General features: G+C 41.1%; 1 protein-coding gene across 5 annotated transcripts in view; it reads right to left on the bottom strand.

The window, feature by feature from the left end:
* Positions 1-19,878, bottom strand: part of CHD9 (chromodomain helicase DNA binding protein 9) — a 343,123-nt gene that overhangs the window by 147,117 nt on the left and 176,128 nt on the right. For all 5 annotated transcript variants that reach the window (XM_073604968.1, XM_073604966.1, XM_073604967.1 and 2 more), the window contains 2 exons: positions 11,696-12,036; positions 6,001-6,106 (listed from right to left, as the gene is read on the bottom strand). In XM_073604968.1, coding sequence (XP_073461069.1) covers positions 6,001-6,106; positions 11,696-12,036 — 447 coding nt within the window. The remainder of the gene's footprint in view (positions 1-6,000; positions 6,107-11,695; positions 12,037-19,878) is intronic.

The raw sequence follows: 19,878 nt of genomic DNA on the forward strand, positions 1-19,878 counted from the left end.
GCGGAGCCATTTCTGGGTGGAGTGCGTTAGAGTCATTACCGACCTGGATGGACTTCACAGCGCTCATTATTATTGGTCCCTGGTTGGTGAACTTGAGTCCAGTTGATCATGTGACTGGTTCTCGTCCAACTAGTGACCTATTCACTGTAATCGTCACTGATTCGCTAATTATTGTTTTTTGGTTTGTGTATGTTTTTTTATAAATATAGGTGCAATATGGGGGAGTAAGTAGATGCCCCAGAAGAAGTCCTTTTTGGACGAAATGCGTTGGACCAGGTACACCATTCCCCATATTGCTTTAATCTGAACTGTGATCACTTTTATTCATGTATGTCGGCTTTTATCAATTAAAACCTATCATTTTTGACCTGCACCATTGGAGCCCCATTTTTTCTTTTCATGTTCTGTGGATGAAAGCCTTTTTTTGGGTTCGTTTATCGGGTCTGGGCTACCCTTTTGGGGGTACTGCACATTTATCCACTGGCTCCCTTTGGATTTCTCGCCGATACCTCTGGCTACTTGATCCATCTACATGACTGGAGATCAACATTGGATCGATTGCAAGTCGTCCATCGGTTTCTCTCGCGGTTAATATCATTGGGAGATCAGCGAGGTGCACCTCTAACCCTCCAGGATTCCTGTGACAGTCTGGTCCATCTGCCGATTGGAATAATCCTTGCTTGATTGACCTGTTGTCGCTGACAGTCGGGTCCAACAGTTCCGGTAAGCATGTATAAGTTATACCATTTGCTTGAAAGAAACTTCCATGTGATGGTCTATACGGCGTTTGTAACATTGTTACCGTGATGTTCTTCCACCTTCATGATGGACATTTTTATTTCTATTCTATTTTCATTTGTGGACTTATAATATCATTTTTTATATTTGTTTCACTACTTTACTATTTAGTGATTTATACACATTTCACTGGTTTGATTATTTAGCGCTACACTTATACCTACACTCTGTATGTGGCCAGCCTGTGTAAAAGTCTCACACATATGGTATCGCCATACTCAGGAGGAGTAGTAGAATGTATTTTGGGGTGTAATTGGAAGCATGCAGTGTGTGAGAAATAACTTGTTATTATGACAATTTTGTGGGGGGGAAAAAATCTTAATTTTGCAAAGAATTGTGGTAAAAAATGACAACTTCAAAAAACTCACCATGCCTCTTACTAAATACCTTGGAATGTCTACTTTCCAAAAAGGGGGTATTTCCTTAGTTTGTTAGTGGCTGTAATCACTCATATTCCCATTCACACTAGTGTGTTTTCCGTTACACCGGCATGCACAATAACAAAAACAACATTATTATCTATAGTGCCCGTTCACATCAATGCAACACAGTAAAGTGCATTTTTTTGAAAAGGTACAGATGCTCCTTTTGGTGAAGTGCTGTACATTTTTTGCCCTGTAGACTTCAATGGGTGTGCATTGGAAAGCGCAGGTAAAAGGCAGATATGTGCATTTTAGTGCGTTTTAGTAGTTTTGTTATAAAATTAAATTTCTTCTTCCTACAATAAAACACAAAGCATGAAAAATGCACCAAAACATGAAAAAATTATAAAATGCACTACAAAAACACACTGAAAAATGCATAATTATGCAGCAGCACTAGTGTGAACCGAGGCTCGAGGACCTAAGGGGATCATGCGGCTGGAGACAGATGCGCAACTCGTTGTACACAAACTTGAATTTGAATGCAAAGCTTTGAATGCAAGGCAATTCATCTGTCCCCAACCACCAGAAATGGTTCAATGTGGGATTACATGCAAAGAGCTGCTGAGTCTTCTCAGCCGGTCATTGACAGGTTTATAAGCCACAGCTAATCAGAAACCTTTGGCCACTCGGCTGCAGAAATATGCTGATCTGGGCTGTGTGCAGACAGGAAGAGTCCTGTGAATGAGCCTTTTATTGAGAATTCTACATGCTGAAGTGAAGCTTCCTTCCCCTTAAGGTGGTGGAGAGGTTGTGGCAGGACCAATGGGTAATCGCTTAAAATACCTTAAAAAGCTTTTCATCTTACTGAATAAATGCCTTTGATATCTTTGTACGGCATTACAGCTGCACTACCACAGATTACTATTCTATTATTTATTTCAGATAGAAATAAAACCACATCTCAACAATCCAAAACTTTGCAAACACACTAAACCATATACACAAGCTTTGAAACCCTTTAACCTATTAAAAAGAAAAGCACAGGCAGGTGTAACCCTGCATTGATAGAAGAGAGCAGCAAATGTTGTGTCACTTAGAACACAACAGGCATAATAGACTATTGTGTGTAAAAATGCTCTAGCAGGCTTCAGTAATTAGACTATTATTCTTGTTTAACTTGTTTAAAAAGGACACAAGAGGTGAAGGAGATAAGAGAATAAGAGGAGAAGGAGATGAGTCCCAGCATGACACCAAGACTGGGTGACAAAAGGGAGTTTCCAGGTTCCATAAAACCAGAGAAACGCAAGAAAACTATGAGGAGGAAAGACCCATCAAGACCATGGAGGAAAAAAACTTGACAGTAGAAGTTGGTAAAATTGCTGCTGGAAACAGTCTGAAAAAAACAGACTAATGAAATGATGAAAGGTTAGCATTGGCTCTACGTGATCTCACTGTATGCAACAAAAACTAGCAGATCACTGCCTGGAATGGCGGCTCTTCTAGTCCACTGGTTTGGACTTTCTCTAAGTAATATGAAGCCTCTAGAAAAAGCTGCTCCTGACAGGTGCTTGAAGGGAGAATAGAATGGGAAAGTGCTTTGTACAGAGGGGAATTGAGAGGTTCCAGTGGTTATTGTGGAAATATCAAAATCCCGGTTTAGCACCAGCTATTGAATGGGGAACTTGTCTAGCAGTGCATATGAAAATGAAGAGCCTGGCCAGCAGCACTCAGGGGAACACAAGAGAGAGGAAAAGCATAGCTGGAGAACAGAAAAACCCTAGAGATCGAGCAGTAGAAGTGGCTTGCACAGATAAGTTCTGAATCTAAAACAGTGTCATAGTTATGCTCAGCGGAAGAAAAACGGCAGCTTTTATTTTATGCAGACTCGATCTGCACACTGCATTTGTCATACTAGGCCAACCTAAATAGAAGAAACAAACCAGCTGCTGCTTCTCACATTTGGGTAGTAATATGCAAATAACTAACAATCCCTAGATTATCCAAAGCTAAACCTCTCCCCCATTCTGGACAAAGTTAAAACCCAGTGCTCTAGCTGGTGCAGACTACCACCGACCGTCATAGGTAGAACCAATTTTTATTTCAAATGGTCTGGGCTCTCCTATTATTATATATCCTATACAACTCACCAGTTTGAATTGCGCAAAAAATGGTATACAATAGATTGTCTAACTCTAATTTGGCAAAAACAATGTCCTCTTAAAAAACTCTACCCTGCAACTACCTAAAGGATTGATTAGCGGTGCAAAGACCTACTTTATGGCGTCACAAAACATGGCAAAATGGGATAGGGCTGACCTGGGGGATCCAATTGAAGGGCTCCTATCTTTCTCTAGATAGCCCCTCCTTTTCCAAATGGAGGCCAGTACCCTGACAACCTGCCTGCATTGCCCTACTCTATTGTTACTAGCTAGAGTATAGAACGCAATGAAGAGTTTGCTGCAGTGTGATCAATATACTTCAATATGGAATAATCTAAATTGCGATTAACCTAATAAACTGCAAGGGTTAGAGCTCTGGCATACAATACAAGAAAAATGTGCTATATTCACCAGTATATGAATAAATATAAGCACAACTTTTCAGACACTAACCCTACGTTTACACCTATATGTTTTTTAGTGCTTTTGCAGTTTGCAGAAAAGCTCTAGTCATTTAACATGGTTTCCTATGGTACACGTTCACATCTATGCGTTTTGCAGCTGTTGTGTTTTTACAAAGGGTCAGGGACTTTTTTCCCACATTTTGCATGTAATAGACTTCAATGGAGTCACACCAGAAACGCAGGTGTTGCATTTGTGATGTGAATTTTGATGCGTTTTTTTTTTCCCCCTTTCTAAAACTGTATATAGCTGGTTGTCAAGGAGTGGGCCAGGAAGCCGACCGCTGCATCCTTAACAATGAGTCATCAGCTCAAAAAAATAAAAAAAATAAAATAAAAATAAATAAAAAAAGGGGCGTGCCAAGACTAACAGTTAATGTCAATTTTGCCTGACAAAATTGGGCTCCACATTATCAGTGCATTTGTGGAGAGAAATCATGGATAATCAGAAAAGCACAATGCCTTCATTTGTCTTTATAATGGCTGCAACAGTTGGATGGATCAGTTGCCGGTGTCTTGCCGAGAAAGTTCCCTCGGCGGATAAGTTCCCCCCTGTACTGCGCAGGCGCGGCGCCTGCGCAGTACGAACTACTATCAGCCGCCGGAGATTGCCGAAGCACAAAATCTACAATCAGCTGTACACGGCGCCTGCGTCCTGGATCCAAGTTCCTTCCCCACCATCCAAGTGGACCTAGAGGGGGAATAAAAAAGAGCCGAGCGAAGCGTGGCCGTGCTCGAAGCATGGCGAGCGAAGCGAGCCCGCGAGGGGCCCTCTTACAGGCGCCGTGTACAGCTGATTTTCCCCTATTCATCTTCGGCTATTTCCGCCGGATCCTACTGCGCAGGCGCAGCGCCTGCGCAGTAGAGGGGGGTCCATATCCGCCGAGCGGAACTTTTTAGGCAGAACACCGGCATGTGATTCAACTTGTCATCAGCCACACAAAACTTGCAGTTCTCTTTATAGTGAAGATAATTTTCAAAGCAAAAAAGAAAAGTAAACCAGCAATTGTGACAATAATTGTGAATAGAGTAATTACATTGTTATATTCTCCATATATTGCTATGGAAGAACCAAGACAGGGCATGTAACACTGCAATGGAGTCTATAACTTGGCCCAAATTACGTTTCTGAAAAAAACAAGTTATAGCTGTAGATTGGGCTTTTTAGACCTGGAGCCTCACAATTAGGCAGGAGATAAATCTCTGCCTCAGGCTAACCTTAAAGTGGGGTTCCACCCAAAAAAAAAAAACTACATATAAAATCCTAAAAAAAAAAATTACAAAAAACCATTTGGATATTTTTTTTTTTTTTTTTTTACTTACCTCTAAATGCCTGTTGCTAGAGGGTCCCTCGTAGTCTGCCTCTTCCAGTGCCTGGGCTGGTGACATCACTTCCCCCTCGGCACAGGAAGGGCTCAGCTCTGCTCCCTCCCTCCTGTCAATCATCTGGGACCCATTACAGGTCCCAGGTGACTGAGCGGCCAATCACGGCGTGCGGCGCCGCTCGCACATGTGCCGTGGGTGCCAGGCTGTGAAGCCACAGCCCAGCGCCCACAGTTGCAATGCCGGCGCCGCTGAACGGAGGGGGAGACGAGTGGGGCTTCGATCCCCCGCATCGCTGGACCCTGGGACAGGTAAGTGTCCAATTAAAAGTCAGCAGCTGCAGTATTTGTAGCTGCTGACTTTTAATTTTTTTTTTTTTTGACTGGCCCTCGGGTGAAACTCCTCTTTAAAGGCAAAAAAATAATTTTCCCATGCAGTGGGCTGTGCCTGCACTGCATGGGTTAACTGCTCATTTTTGTCTAGGGGATTGCGGAGATATACTTGCCTAACCTGCTAATCCTCCGAGTGCAAGATAGGTCCCTGCAGCTCCTGTTCCCCGGCAAGTTAGAGGAGTTGTGAATGGACTGTTCCTGACATCATCACGCCCATGGACCGGCTCTGGATGTGAGGATGGAGGGAACCGTCCATCACTGGACGTGGAGAAGAATGGTTTTCCAGAGGATCGAAGGATCGGGTGAGTATAGCTTTTCCTTACACCCCTGGACAAAGCTAGCATTTAACCCATGCAGTAGGGCCACAGCCCCACTGCATGGGAAAATAAACATTTTGCCCGGAGTTCTTCTTTAACTGAGTAATTTTGAATAAAGCAGTATTTTCAACCTCCAGTGAAATGGTTATAGCTGTCAGTGTGCAGAAAACTGTTTAAAGACTCACCTGAGGATCATCATCTTTCTTCCGAGGAGTTGTGTCAGTGTCAGAGACATCATCTGAGGATTCAAGCTTTCTCTTCTGCTTCCGGCCCAAAGTAATTATCAACTTTCTGTGAGGATGATAAAAATTCAGACATTAAATTCAAAACTTTGATAAGAGCTGCCATTTCACTCATATTTCAGAACCCTTTCAGTTTTTTTTTTTCTCAGCAAGCAAGACCCCCGAATAACCTTTGCACGCATGCAAAAAAAAATGTAATATTCAAGGATTTCGTACACACAAAATCAGCACTCACTACCAAAAAACCTATTCCCAGGATGGAAAGCAGTCCATTGGGCGAAACACGTTGGGTGGCGACGTCAGACGCCGGAAGAGATGTGGCATGGTGTGACCACAGCCTGATCAGTAGGTTGGAGACACTGTTTCACATTTGATTATGGCACTTGTGCATGCATGTTAGTAGTATGATGGTATGACACTTTTTTGCACAGTTTAGAATTTAAAGCGGTATTACACTTTTCACTTCTTGGAGGTTTCATGCTCCATTTTGAATGCAAGAGCGAGGAATTCTCATCAGAGAGCTAGAGAGTGACTGGTGCACCAATATTTGCACAGTGGAAATCGGTATTAGGCTTAAAGGGATACACACAAAACGCACTTTTGTGAGTAGTGTGGATTTCGATTTGTGGTGTTTAAGCTGTGACGGGAGTCACTTTGGGCGGGGGGCCCGTGGAACCCACATTTGCAGTATTACACTATGTGATTATACATCCTTTTTTTGATAATACCCATCTGGAGAAAGGGAGGAAGAATCCTTATGGAGAGGAGATAGAGACACAAAGAACAACTGCATTGGAGCGTTATGGATGCTTTGTTTGAGAAATAAAGAGGGTAAGGGTACATATATAAGAACACATCTTGTGATCCAGTGGAATTATTTTCATAATTTTTCATGATTTTGATGTAAGCACAATATAAAACGCATTGTCTAAAACCCACCAATTGGATTAGACATACTACACTATACAGTATTTCCTTTTTTTTTTTAAAAGATTTTTCCCCTTCTTGAGTGATATACTACAAAGAATTCACAACCAGAGAGGACGCTGTTGAAGCTTTTTGGTCTACATTGGACTTAAAAAAAAAAAAAAAAAAAAAAAGGTTGAGAACTTTTTGGAAAGACATCTATATGGACTGGAACTTTTAGGATGATTGTTGGTAGTGAGTGCTGATTTTGTGTGAAAGAACCCCATTGGGATTGTGGGGTTCTTTCAGCTGCTGCTAAAATATTGGGGAAGACATTGGGCTAGCCCCTAGTGCGCAAAGGTGTACAATAACATTCAAGGATTTTTTTTTCTTGCAAAGCCAAATTATAAAATAGAAGATAGAATTTTTCTTTTGTCTGAAATTGCTTTGACTGCATCCTATGAGATGTTATCACTGTGCAAGTATTCAGACAGTGGCAGGCACTTTGGCTACTTGAATATAATAGTCGACAATGCAGATTTCTTCATCACTGTCTAGCATGGATGGAAGGACCTATTGATTTTCACATGTTCAGTTAAGTGTGCGTGGCTAGCTTAAATGATGCCACATGTAACCGAGCATTAAACATTATAACATACATGCATACAATCACTACCTCTCTCTCTGTACATCTAATCCTATCACTGATTTTCATTCTACATACAGTTTTTTTTGCAGAGGAACTAAAACATGTGTTTTCTTCTAATATTAAATAATAACTTCCATTTGCTCACCAAGCACTACAAATACATTTTAAGATCTGATCCAAAACTACAAGCAAGAAAACACAAGCAAATGTCAATGGACAACAGAGGTTCTTAGAAATGGCACAGTGACACTTGGGGCCACAACATAAGAAAGGCCAAGTTGGGGAAGGATCTGACCGCACAGCCTGTGGCAAGTCTTTACAAGGTGGTTTATACTACTACAGCATAGCCTGACTCTCTAGCCAAGGCCTTTCTAATGACTGTCAGCCTTCGTAATGACTGTCACAACTCATCTTTTTTCCGCTAACAATGCCCCACAGTGCAGTGTCAAGCTGGGACAGCAAAGGTTAACACAAATGCTATAAAATAGCTTGTGATCTGTGGGAAAAGCCAGGAGACTAAGAGGATAATCACAGGCTGCCCATGCAGAGAACCCGGGGAAATCACCCAGCGAAGTCTGTCTATAAAACACAAACCTCACACAATGCAGACTTTATAATTACTAGCTAGACTGTAAATCGGAAGAGGCTGCCCAAACTCAAATGGCTTTGCAGCGGCTGCTTGTTTCTAATGAGAGCAGAGAGGCTGGCTTTATTGTATAGTATAGGCAATTAGTTTACATTAATGCAGTGACTCTGACACTGCGGGCACCTGAACCATTCACTCCCCCCCTCTTGGAAGGTATTATCAATCTTCTAACTGCAGTGCTGAATATAGAAAAGAACCGCATCTGACGTAAAAACAGCATTTTTACTGCAAGAGGCATATTCTGTTCCTACATTTATTGTGACCAAGGTTTACAAGGCCCAATTCTTGTTTACTCGGTTTATTCTTGGAAGACTTTGATCTTCCCATAAAAATCATGGCTCAGTTCCTAAATTGATGTTTAAAGCAGAACTAAAGTTGGAAGAAAAGGAGAAAGATTTTTTTGGTAGAAAAGGACACATGCCTCTTCTGCCAAAAAACAACTATTTTACAATTTTTTTGTGTGTGTATACTGCCTGTGACATATGCACAGCATGGTGTACACACAGGGGTTGATTTATTAAAGGCAAATAGGCTGTTCACTTTGCAATGAAATGTTGCTTAGGTGATTAAAATTTACTTAGATGCAACCATTACTGCATAATGGGTTTTCACATTTTGGAATACATCTTACAAAATACAGAATAGTCAATAGCTCACTTTTATATGGGAAAAAATGAAAATAGGCCTTTCACCATGTTTGTACCACATGCATATATTGTTAAAACGAGGACATGCAAATGTCTCACAAACTATGGTTCTCTACCAATCTCTACCAGCCTCACTTCAATGGATTATTCAGGTATGACATGTGCATTATTCACTTATGGTGAGCTTTCTAAATAGCTTAGTTACTTACACTTAACATAAGTCAAAGCCAAAAAGGTAAGGCCCTACCAAGAAAAATCTCAAAACCCGAAATCTGAGGGTGGGATCTGTAACTCTCTCGCCTCTTGGAATTAATCTGTTTAAAAGTAGAACTTGTACCTAAAAAAGCAAGGTCTGATTATTCACAGAGGGCTCCTCCCAATCCTAATTTCTTCCACAGATATGTCAAAGCAACATCTGTGGGGGTTAGGTGACAACACAATTATTCTGGTGAAAGCCTGGGGAATTCCAAGTAGTTGACATTACTGCACTGTGCATCATCGCCTGAGATTTGGGATATTCGGCATTACCCAAGATCTCATCGAAAGGATGGGGATGTCACCTACTAGAGTACGGAAGCCGGAGGAAAAGTTAATGTATTAGTGTATGCCTAGCCAAAAACATTTTCTAGTTTTGGATGGGTTGGAAAAGTATTAGAATGCCAGTCAGGTTTTTGGGCTCTGTGTGAGAGATTTACCCTCACTTACTACCATTACTGACGATTACTTTACCAGACAGGAAGTGAGAGAAAATCTGCAATGGAAACAAAAACAAATAAAAATCAATTTTTTTTTGCCTGTCATTGCTAGCTGTCACTCTACAACCTCCCTAAACCTAAAAATGTGGACATTCCAATGTGTTTTAGCCAGTAAAGAGTCTTGCCTCTTCTCGATTCTGCACCACTGTATCTCCTCATCTCTCCTGTTTAATAAATACAGAGTCTGCTGTAGCCCACTATTCAGGGGAAAGGAAAAAGTGGAAACTGTCAGCTTGTGCTGTGAATGACTGCAGCTGGAGAAAATGGCACAAAAATACAAGCCAACAGCACAAGCCAGATACTACACTTGTCTGAGACAGTCTAGGGCAGTACCTGGCTTGTGCTGACCTGTGTTTCTGTGAAAAAAAACTCTTTTCTCTAACTGCAATCATTCACAGCACAAGCTGACCGCTTTTAACCCCCACTAGCAGCTGAAAAAGGGTTAAAACCGCCTGCAAAGCGGCGCTGTCTATTGTTTTCAATAGGCAGGGGCGCTTTAGGAGCGGTGTATAAACCGCTCCTACAGCACTGCAAAGATGTGGCTTGCAGGACTTTTTTACCGTCCTGCCAGTGCAGCGCTCCAGTGTGAAAGCCCTCAGGAGAGATCAGACTGACAGAGATGACATTGTGTTACTTCTCTTTTCACCGTCCAGTCAAAGGTTATGGAAGGAACAAGACCTAAACAGGTCACTTAACTGCAGCAGAAAAAAATCCCATCTCTTGACCTGCCAAACAGGGCTGAGTTGAAAAGCAGAACTGTGTAGATCTTAGAACTAGATGAACAGAACTAAAAAATAATTTGGCAAGTCAAACAAGTCCCATATGTGTAATACATCTGGGTACTTAGTTTGTCTGGGGGCCTGAAGTTGATCTTGAAAGAATATAACACTTTCTTGCAATCTCAAATTCAGCCCTGGTTCACACCACTGCGACTTGTCAAGCAACTCGACAGTTCAAAGTTGCATGACAAGTTGCACCCCATTTACGGCAATGGAACTGTTCAAATTGCTGCGACTCAAATCACAGTGACTTTGAAAAAGGTTCCTGTATTATTTCTTTGCGATTTCAGTGCATTGACATCTGCTAAATTACGTCTTACAAATGTCAGCAAGCCGCACATGAAAGCACATTCATAGTCGGCTTTGAAGTTGTGCTGAAGTAGCGTGACACCAAAGCCACATTTGTGTGAATCAGTGCTAAGTGCAATAAGCCGTGTATCACAAAGCTTACAGACCATTGAAAGGTACAACATGTGAAAGAAAGCAGCTCATCCACCACACATTGAATTATGCACTTCAGGTGGGTTCCCCAAAAGGCAGCCCATTGAGGTTTAAGTGGTTGTAAACCCTTACACACCACTTTTACATACAGGTAAGCCTATAATAAGACTTACCTGTAGGTACTGGAAATAGCTCCTAAACCTACACGGTTTAGGAGATATTTACCATATACCTTTGCGCTGACGTAATTGTCGCTTGAGCACTAAAGAAAGGGCACAATTGTGCTGTTTCTGTAGGGCTTGTGCCGTGACCCTCACGCAACTCCGGCCAGTCACAGAGCCGGAGTCTACGGCCCCGGAAGGAAGAGGGGTGAAGATGGACACGACCACCAGTGGGGACATTGCGGGCTTCGTTTGCAGGTAAGTGCAACATAATGGGCTAGTATGCAATGCATACTAGCCCATTATGCTTCTACTTTGCAGGGGAATAAAGAGGAAGTAAAACCCATCAGGGTTTACTTCCTCTTTTAGACTTATTGTATCTAAGTGTTGTCAGTGGAGTATAGTGGGAAATCAGTAACAACTGTTTAACCATGCAGGCTCCTTTTCAATCCAAGTTGGCTTTAGAAATAACATTTGTATTAATTTAAATTTTATGTATTACATATACTGTACAGTAAATAAAAAGGCTTTTGGATCTATAAGGGCTTAACTCACAGATGTAATGCTTTACAATTAAATGTTACCATTTGTTAATGTGAGACACAACAATACAACACTAATGCCACAACAGTTATTAAACAAAGTGACTCCTACCCAATCTTCTTCTTTTCTTTCAGTTTGGAGGTCAGCCCAGCTTTGGTTTTCTTGCTCTCTTTTTCCTTAGGTTTTGACTTTGCTTTCCGCCCACGTTTTTCCTCCTTGCTCTCTGAAGAAGAGACGCTGGGGAAGTTGTCAGGGCTCATGACCCGGGGAATGTTCCTCTCACCCCTCTCCTTGGCTTTGGCAATTGCTTCAGATATAATACGATTAGCCTTCTCCTGCTTGCTTTCCGAATCCACCTTTTTTTTAGGGCGCCTCTCAGACACCGATCTCACCTTGGAATTTGGCAGTTTGTGGTAGGTCCGAGAACCATCAAGCTTTTTAGAGGAGGGAGGCTGAAGAAGAAAAATTTTTTTTTTAAATATAATCGCAATTGATCTTATGTGGCCAGCCAAAATACAGTCAGGTCTCTTTTGAAAACAATACAAAATCACCTACAGTTTCACAAAATGGCCCATCATTCACAACCAGGCAGCTTACATTTTCAGTTAGTCCAGGCAAAACCTTTTTTTTGAAGGGTTTTACTTCTTTCTGAACCTATAAACACTATCAAGAGGGTGTATGGTTTATGAGGATACTGTACAATCTAAGAAACAAAAATAGCCAGTGCACCAAGACATAAAGACCTCAAATCTTTAAAGGAGTTGTAAAGTCTCAAAGTTTTTCACTTTAATGCATTCTATGCATTAAGGAGAAAAACCTTTTGTGGTGCAGCTGCCCCCCAAAGCCCCCCTTTTACTTCCCTGAACCCGATCTTTCCAGTGATGAGAACAAGCTCAGCAGCTCTAGCCGCTGTCTTGGGTTCTCATTGCAAAGATTGATAGCAGTGGAGGCCATTGGCTCCCACTGCTGTCAATCAAATCCAGTGACATAGGAGCCGGGGGGGGCGGGGGTAGGGGCGAGTCCGAGTCCTGCTGTCTGTGCTGCCCACACGAGTGCCCCCATGAAATTCGGCTCTCCGTGGGGGCACTGGATGTGGAGGAGGAGCCAGGAGCACCACCGAGGGCCCCCCAAAAAAGGAGCGGGGCCACTCTGTGGAAAATTCTTGACTCTTGAGTAGGTAAGTATGACATGACAAGTATGACATGTCTGTTATTTAAAAAAAAAATAAATAAAAATAATAAAAAAAAAGAATTAACAAGCCTTTAAAATCACTTTAATCCACAATGGTTTTGGTGTTTTCTGTGTTCTAAATTTACTGTTATCGCAACTAAGACCTCAGTAATGATGTGAAGTTTTTACCACTTAATGTGTTGGACATTTTTGTTTCTTGGGCTTTTACTTTTATCCATGGCTATATTATAAAAAGTGTCGCTGGTTATCCCACTAAGCAATCCTAATAAAAAATGTAAAGAGTTTATGTTGGTAACACATTTAAAGAACACTGCTAATAAAGGCCTACATTACCAACATATTTGCATATTGACTGCTGTAAACACAGACCCCTGTGAATAAAATGTGTGAGCTCTTGCAATCCCAAGGCATGCATATTGGGCAAGTGCTGGAAATTGTATCTGTCTGTAGAAGTGCCAGTTCCTACATGTGAAACTTTGTATCTACTTATGATATTTGCTACACTGTATTGTTTATTTTTCCCAAAAATAATTTTCCAGTAGTTTTATACAGGATGGCAGTCATTAGCAAGTGGGCAGGTCTTATTTTGGTCTAAATTAATTTATACTGGATTTAAGGCCACAATTCCCACAATAAATTTAATGTCATTGGGAACGTAGCAGACCTTTTCCAAAAAGCAGCTGTGGGTAAATTCTAGTTGTGTACAGATTAGGGAATACATTTGTATCACTGCATATTTTTGAACTGGCATAATCAGTAATTAGGTATCAATCACTGAGAAAAAAGTATTAAAACACATGAAGAAAGCGAGGTGCAAAAAAGGCATGGTAAGTCAAGACACCAGCTGAAATCTATCAGTAATTAGAAAGCAATCCTGCCCCTTGTCAGTGCAAATTAATATTAGCTGGTTCAGTCTCAACTGATGGCCTATAAAAAGGTGTCACACAAGAAACATCTCATGATGGGTTCTAAACTTCTGAATTTTCCAGTGAGTACCGAAAGTGGAAAGAACATCATTTTACCATAAACCAGCCACAACCAGGTACTCCTCGCAAGATTTCTTACAGAGGAGTGAAAAAAAATTATCAGAAGAGTTGAGCTGTCCAAGAGACAAGGACCCCTTGTGCAGAGCTTCAGAAAGACCTGGAATTAGCAGTACAATTGTTTCAAAGAAAACAATAAGTAATGCACTCAACCACCATGGCCTGTATGCATGTTCACCACACAAGACTCCATTGCTGAAGAGAAAGCATGTTGAAGCTTGTTTAAAGTTTGCTGCACAACATTTAGAATAGCCTGTGAAATACTGAGAGAATATATTCTGGTCAGATGAGACCAAAATTGAACTCTTTGAATGCCATAAAACACACCATGTTTGGAGGTCAAATGACACTTCATATCACCTCAAAAACACCATACCAATAGTGAAGTTTGGAGGTGGGAACATTATGTTGTGGGGCTGTTTTTCAGCATATGGTACTGGCAAACTTCATATTGTTGAAGGAAGGATGAATGGAAAAATGTACCAAGACATTCCTGATAAAAATCTGCTGCCACCTACCAGGATGATGAAGATGAAACAACGGTGGACAATGATTCCAAACACAAAGCCAAGGAAACTCTCAATTGATTTCAGAGAAAGTAAACAAAGCTGCTAGAATGGTCCAGCCAATCACATGACTTGAATGCAATAGAAAATCTATGGAAAGAACTAAAATAACAGAAGAGGCCTTTGGAACTTTTGAGATTTGAAGAATGTTTGTGTGGAAGAATGGGCCAAAATCACACCTAAGCAATGCATGCAACTAGTTTCTACATACAGGGGGTGTCTTGGAGCCATCATTACCAACAAAAGATTTTGTAAGAAGTATTCCCCTCCCCATCCACTCCCTCATAGCTGCTGACTTTTAATGTAAGGACACCACTTACCTATCCAAGGATCCAGCGATGTCCTCACCCAAACTGATTCTTCAATCGGCTTCAGGTCGAGGCGCCAGCATTCCAGAGGCTTCACAGTTGGTTTCCTCTTGCGCATGCGTGAGCCGCACTGTACCTTATGAATGATCCCATAGTCTTTTGGAACCTGTGATGTGTCCCAGAAGACGGTGGGGGAAGGAGGGGGCCAAACTTCCAGCTCGGTTTGCAGTGGCAATCTGAGCCAGGAGTGGGATTGGGTACTTGTCAAAACCAGGTATCCCCCCCCCCCCCCCCCCAAAAAAAAAAGTGCCAAATGTGGCAATGGAGGGGGGGGGGGAGGGTGCAAACAAGCAGAGCTTCCCCTTTTGGGTGGAGGTCTGTTTTAACACTGTCACAAGCCACCAATAGGGAGGGTAGTTTGAAAGTAAAATTCTAGCTTGCACTAGCCTTAAAAACTGACACCCCCTTAACCCCTAATACCTATACCGACTAACCAATTTTTAGGCTGCTCCAATATGGTCAAGATATCTCACCTGTGTGATCCAGCAGCATATGCATGGGAGAAGAGGGAGAACCAACAACAGTTGTGACATAGGAACCTATGGGTGACATCACCACTCCAGGCTTTTAGCAGCCATCACCATACACTTTCTCCCTGGCAGCTGCTGTTGGCTAACACAGGTAAGGTCACATGACTGAAACGAGGCAGGCTGAAAATAGATAAGCATATACACCTTTTTTTACAGTGACATTTGTTTTATTACATGTTTATACATTTTCTTCATGCCATCCTTTTTAATAGGGCCTTGGTAGTTCATTTAAAAAATAATAATATAATAACAAAGGGTGCTGCAGCTCTGTGATCTTTGCTCTCTTACATGTTGCTCAGGTAGATCTCCACCTCTGAAAAGGCTGCCTACCCCTGTCCTAGTAGAATTTCATTCAATAATTTTTTGTTTTAAGAAGGTTTGTTGGATGTGCTAATCATTAATAGGGATAAATTGATGTTCGCTTTTGATTGCAGTAATGAGAAAATTCGAAGGAGCCGGATGGAAAGTTTTGCTTGAATGCATGAATTTCTAACAGCGTATGTGGTTTTAATTTGTTCAATTTGCTCCAAAATCAAACATTAAAAGCAAACAAAATTTTGAAGTCCTTTTGCACAATATTTGTCAGGCCGCACTAATTTACATAACATTTTCATTCAAAAATCATCTAGTGTATAGCTAGCCTAGTTAGCTTTATCTGGGAAATTGCACCTTTGACAGGTGTCACTGAAAAAAGGTTTTCCCCAGGGGAAAGATTTTCCCTCCACTTCTCTTCAAAGGACAGCTAAATACATTTTAAAGTCTCCAAGCAAAAACATGAGAATATATTTCAAACCCTTCTCCATTATTGAAAAAATTAAAAAGGGAGTGGGGTTTCACTTTAAAATTGCAAACGGTAGAAAATCTCACCATGTATGAATATCATCTGCTATAAAAAAAAATCCCGCAATACTCTGCAGATCAGCCATGATAGCACAAATCTAAATCAGAACTTATGTAGAATCCATACAATTTAAAGGAATAAAACTGGGTGAATCAATCATAGAGAAAGATGTGGGTGTGCTGGTACATCACAGAATTCAAAACAGCATGCAATGAAAACATAAAGCTTCCAGCGTGAGCAAGACACATCCTTGTATTAAAAGAGGTATAGACTCCGAAGAGGGACAGACATAATCTTGCCCCTGTACAAAGCATTAGCAAGACCTCATCTGACAAAGGAAGTTTAAGTTACTGCACCAAGTCATAAAAAGGAGGATGGAGAACTGGAGAATGTGCAGAGAAAGGAATCTAAATTAATAAAGGGCACAGAGAAGCTCAGCTCCTATGAAAGAACAGAATTGAATGTATTCTCCCTTGAAAAGGGGATATGATCCCTTGTATAAATAGTTTATATAATAAACTTGGTGCTATGTTGTTCACTTTAAGGTCAGACTCATCACAAAAGACAGGGGATGGTGGTCTTTGTGCACCTGGAGAAAGAGTAAAGGGAAGTAGCTTCAAAATTCTAGATCTTTCTAAACAAAATGGCTTTAAGGGCCCATTCACATCATCTACATTGGACTGCAGTCCCAACAAGAAGTCAATTTGCTTCGAGTTCCATGACTTCGGTTCGCACTGCTGCCCAGAAAAAGAGAAGAACATGAATAACTTTTTTTTTCAGCACAGTGTGCTCTGTAGTAGAAAACTGCTGTGGTAAAATAAAAAGATAAATGTAATGTGACATTTTAATAAAGTTAAAAAAGGAAAAAAGTAAACATTGTGTCACATCATTTATTTATAGTGATAAATAATAAAGAATGATGTTGAACGTTGGTCTAAGGAATCAGAAGAGATTGTTCCTAGATAAAATTGGATCATGCTTTCTAAGACCTGGTTCACACTAGTGCAATGCTATTTTGATGCGATTTCAGGTGCAATTATGGAAGGCAAGTTGTTTGCGACTTTGGCACGATAAAAACTCCTGCGTATTTAAAAAAACATTTTTTTAACGCAATTTTATGCCTCGAATGCTGCTGCTGTATACCACACTACTTCTTCTTTTGAGGGACGAAGAATTTGCCTGGGAGGTGAGTTAAGGGTTAAAAATTGAAAATCGCTTTCGAAATTGCATTATAATGGCATAATCATGAAATTTCTGTGCATTTCCATTGAAGTCCATGGGGCCAAAATTGCACAGGAATCGCACCAAAGTAGTGCAGGATTTTTTTTCAAAATTGCTCAGTGCCAAGTCATATTGATGTGAGAGAACCCCATTGAAAGAAATGCGATTTCCATTGTCATGCGATTGTGTGCCACTAAAGTCACATCAGAAATCACAGTGTGAACCAGGCCTAAGGGCTTTTTTTCTTTCCTCTGGATCAAATGTGGTTTTAGGTTCTGAGAATGGAAGGTGGTTTCATTTTTATGTCATTAGGTTGTATCTGCCAAACCACAGCCTTATGATTACATATGAATATTCAAAGAAGCACACCCAACAGCTGAGCTGGGATCACCCCTTTACTTGCAGACATGACCAGGGTCTGAAAGGCCCGATTCACACCTAGGCATTTTTAGTGCTTTTTGCATTTTGCAGATTTGCACTACAGTTCATTTAACATGGTTTCTTACGGTACACATTCTGTAGTGCAAATGTGCAAAATGCAAAAAGTACTAAAAATGCATAGGTGCGAATTAGGCTAAAGAGGCCTTTGTTGTCATAGGTACAGGCAGCACATCTGCGACCAGGCCCAGACTATGGCCAAACCAAGCACCTTTACTTTCCAGATTTAACACAGGTAGGACCATGGTCCTCATTACTCAAAGTATCTTACCAACTGGCTCCCCCAACAACCAAGGGCTTTTTTGTATTATTTTCTACTCTGCCCTGAAATCATTAAAGCTGGTCTCCAGAGAAGGGAAAAATGCTCCGCCTGTAAAAAGGGTTGGCCCCACACTGCAATGATTATATATGCACGGATATAGGGGGCCACAAAAAAAGCAATTCTTCTTTCCCCTACTTCCCTATGCTGCAGCATCACGCTCCCCCTTGGCACCTTCATGTCCATTCCACTGCAAGGCTTTGAAGGCAAGAGGACCTGCAATCATCAGATCATAAGGGAGATTAGGCTGTAGGGCCGGTTTTAAAGCCTGGAAGGAGCAGAAGATTATTTAAATAAAATTGCTTTTATTGGTCCCCTTGACCTAAATGAGCCATTTAACCCTTGCAGCCCCACTGCTTTCCCTGGAGTTCAGCTTTAATGGTATAAATTGACTGGGTACAGTAGGGAAAAATAAGCAATGAGGTCTAATTCATAGCAAGCATTCTAACTGCTCTGTTTTGGATTGTGCTCCACACTTCCTTTACTAATCAAATATGACCAAGTTACAATCATTTTCCTTTTATGGGTAGTTAAAGGGTAACAGAAGACAGTACAGTGCTGGTCCTTGAAGGCATTCAAATGTTATTACACTAATGCCGGACTGTTAACTAGAATCGGTAAGTCAGCAATCCTTACAGCCAGGCAGCAGGGGAGTTCACACCTCAGCCATTTTTAATTAGGCTCCTAAAGGTTCTGTAATTGTGCGTTTAAACAGACATATTTAAAACCATCTCTGAGGGTTTTCGTCTTCCTTCGAAGAATTCTACCCATACAGTTACATTTTATTGTCACTTTCCTTGGCTTGCACAATCTCTTCAGTCGGGAAGGAAGCCTTCCTCTACATTCCCATCTATCGTGCTACCTTGCAAAGGTTGGGAGGAAACAAATACAGGGACATGGCAAGGCTGTGACTATTAAAACCATTAATCCACCATTTTATTTACTTTCTGAAATAGGAAGAAAATCATTCTCTCCTTTCCACGGCAATTCTACTACCTTGTAGAAAGAATCAAACCTATTAAAACCATTTATTCTACACTTTAACTGCTATGGGCTGCTATGTACATATCCTTTCTATACTATGTGGGTCAGTGTTTGTTAAGTATACACATATGCGTTTATTACTGTTGTTTTTGTTTTATGCTTTGTTGCTGTAGATGTAAAGCAAACGTGTCCTAATTAAAGTTGAATTCTGGGATATACCCAAAACCTAACCAATCTAAAAAATGCTCCCTTACCCCTCCTAACAACTATGCTCACTAACCAAAGAAAGCTCTGTATACTTACCCGTTTTTAGGGCACTCTGATCACATGACCAGCTCCTCTGTATCAGGCAGTGGCAGCTGCAGGGGAGTGGAGGGAGTGGCAACAAAGGATGGGCCAAAATTGCCAGCCGTTGTCGAGTGCTCTCTCCTCTCCCTTGCAGCCCCTACTGCCTGACACAGTGGATAACGTGACTGTACCGGAGGGGCCCAAAAATAGATAAGTTTACAGATCTTTCTTACACAGGTTAGTCTGCATAGCTGTTAGGAGGGGACATTTTAAGATTAACTAGATACAACCCAGAATTCAACTTTAACCTCAATACAGGGCACTTACACCCCCTTCCTGCCCAGGCCATTTTTCAGCTTTCATCGCTGTCGCACTTTGAATGACAATTGCACAGTCATGCTACACTGTAACCATGTGAAATTGTTATAATTTTCTTCACACAAATAGAGCTTTCTTTTGGTAGTATTTAATCACTCTTGGGTTTTTTTTATTTTTTCCTAAAAAA

This window comes from Aquarana catesbeiana, linkage group LG11 (genome assembly GCF_042186555.1).
Source record: "Aquarana catesbeiana isolate 2022-GZ linkage group LG11, ASM4218655v1, whole genome shotgun sequence".
Taxonomy (NCBI): Eukaryota; Metazoa; Chordata; class Amphibia; order Anura; family Ranidae; genus Aquarana; species Aquarana catesbeiana.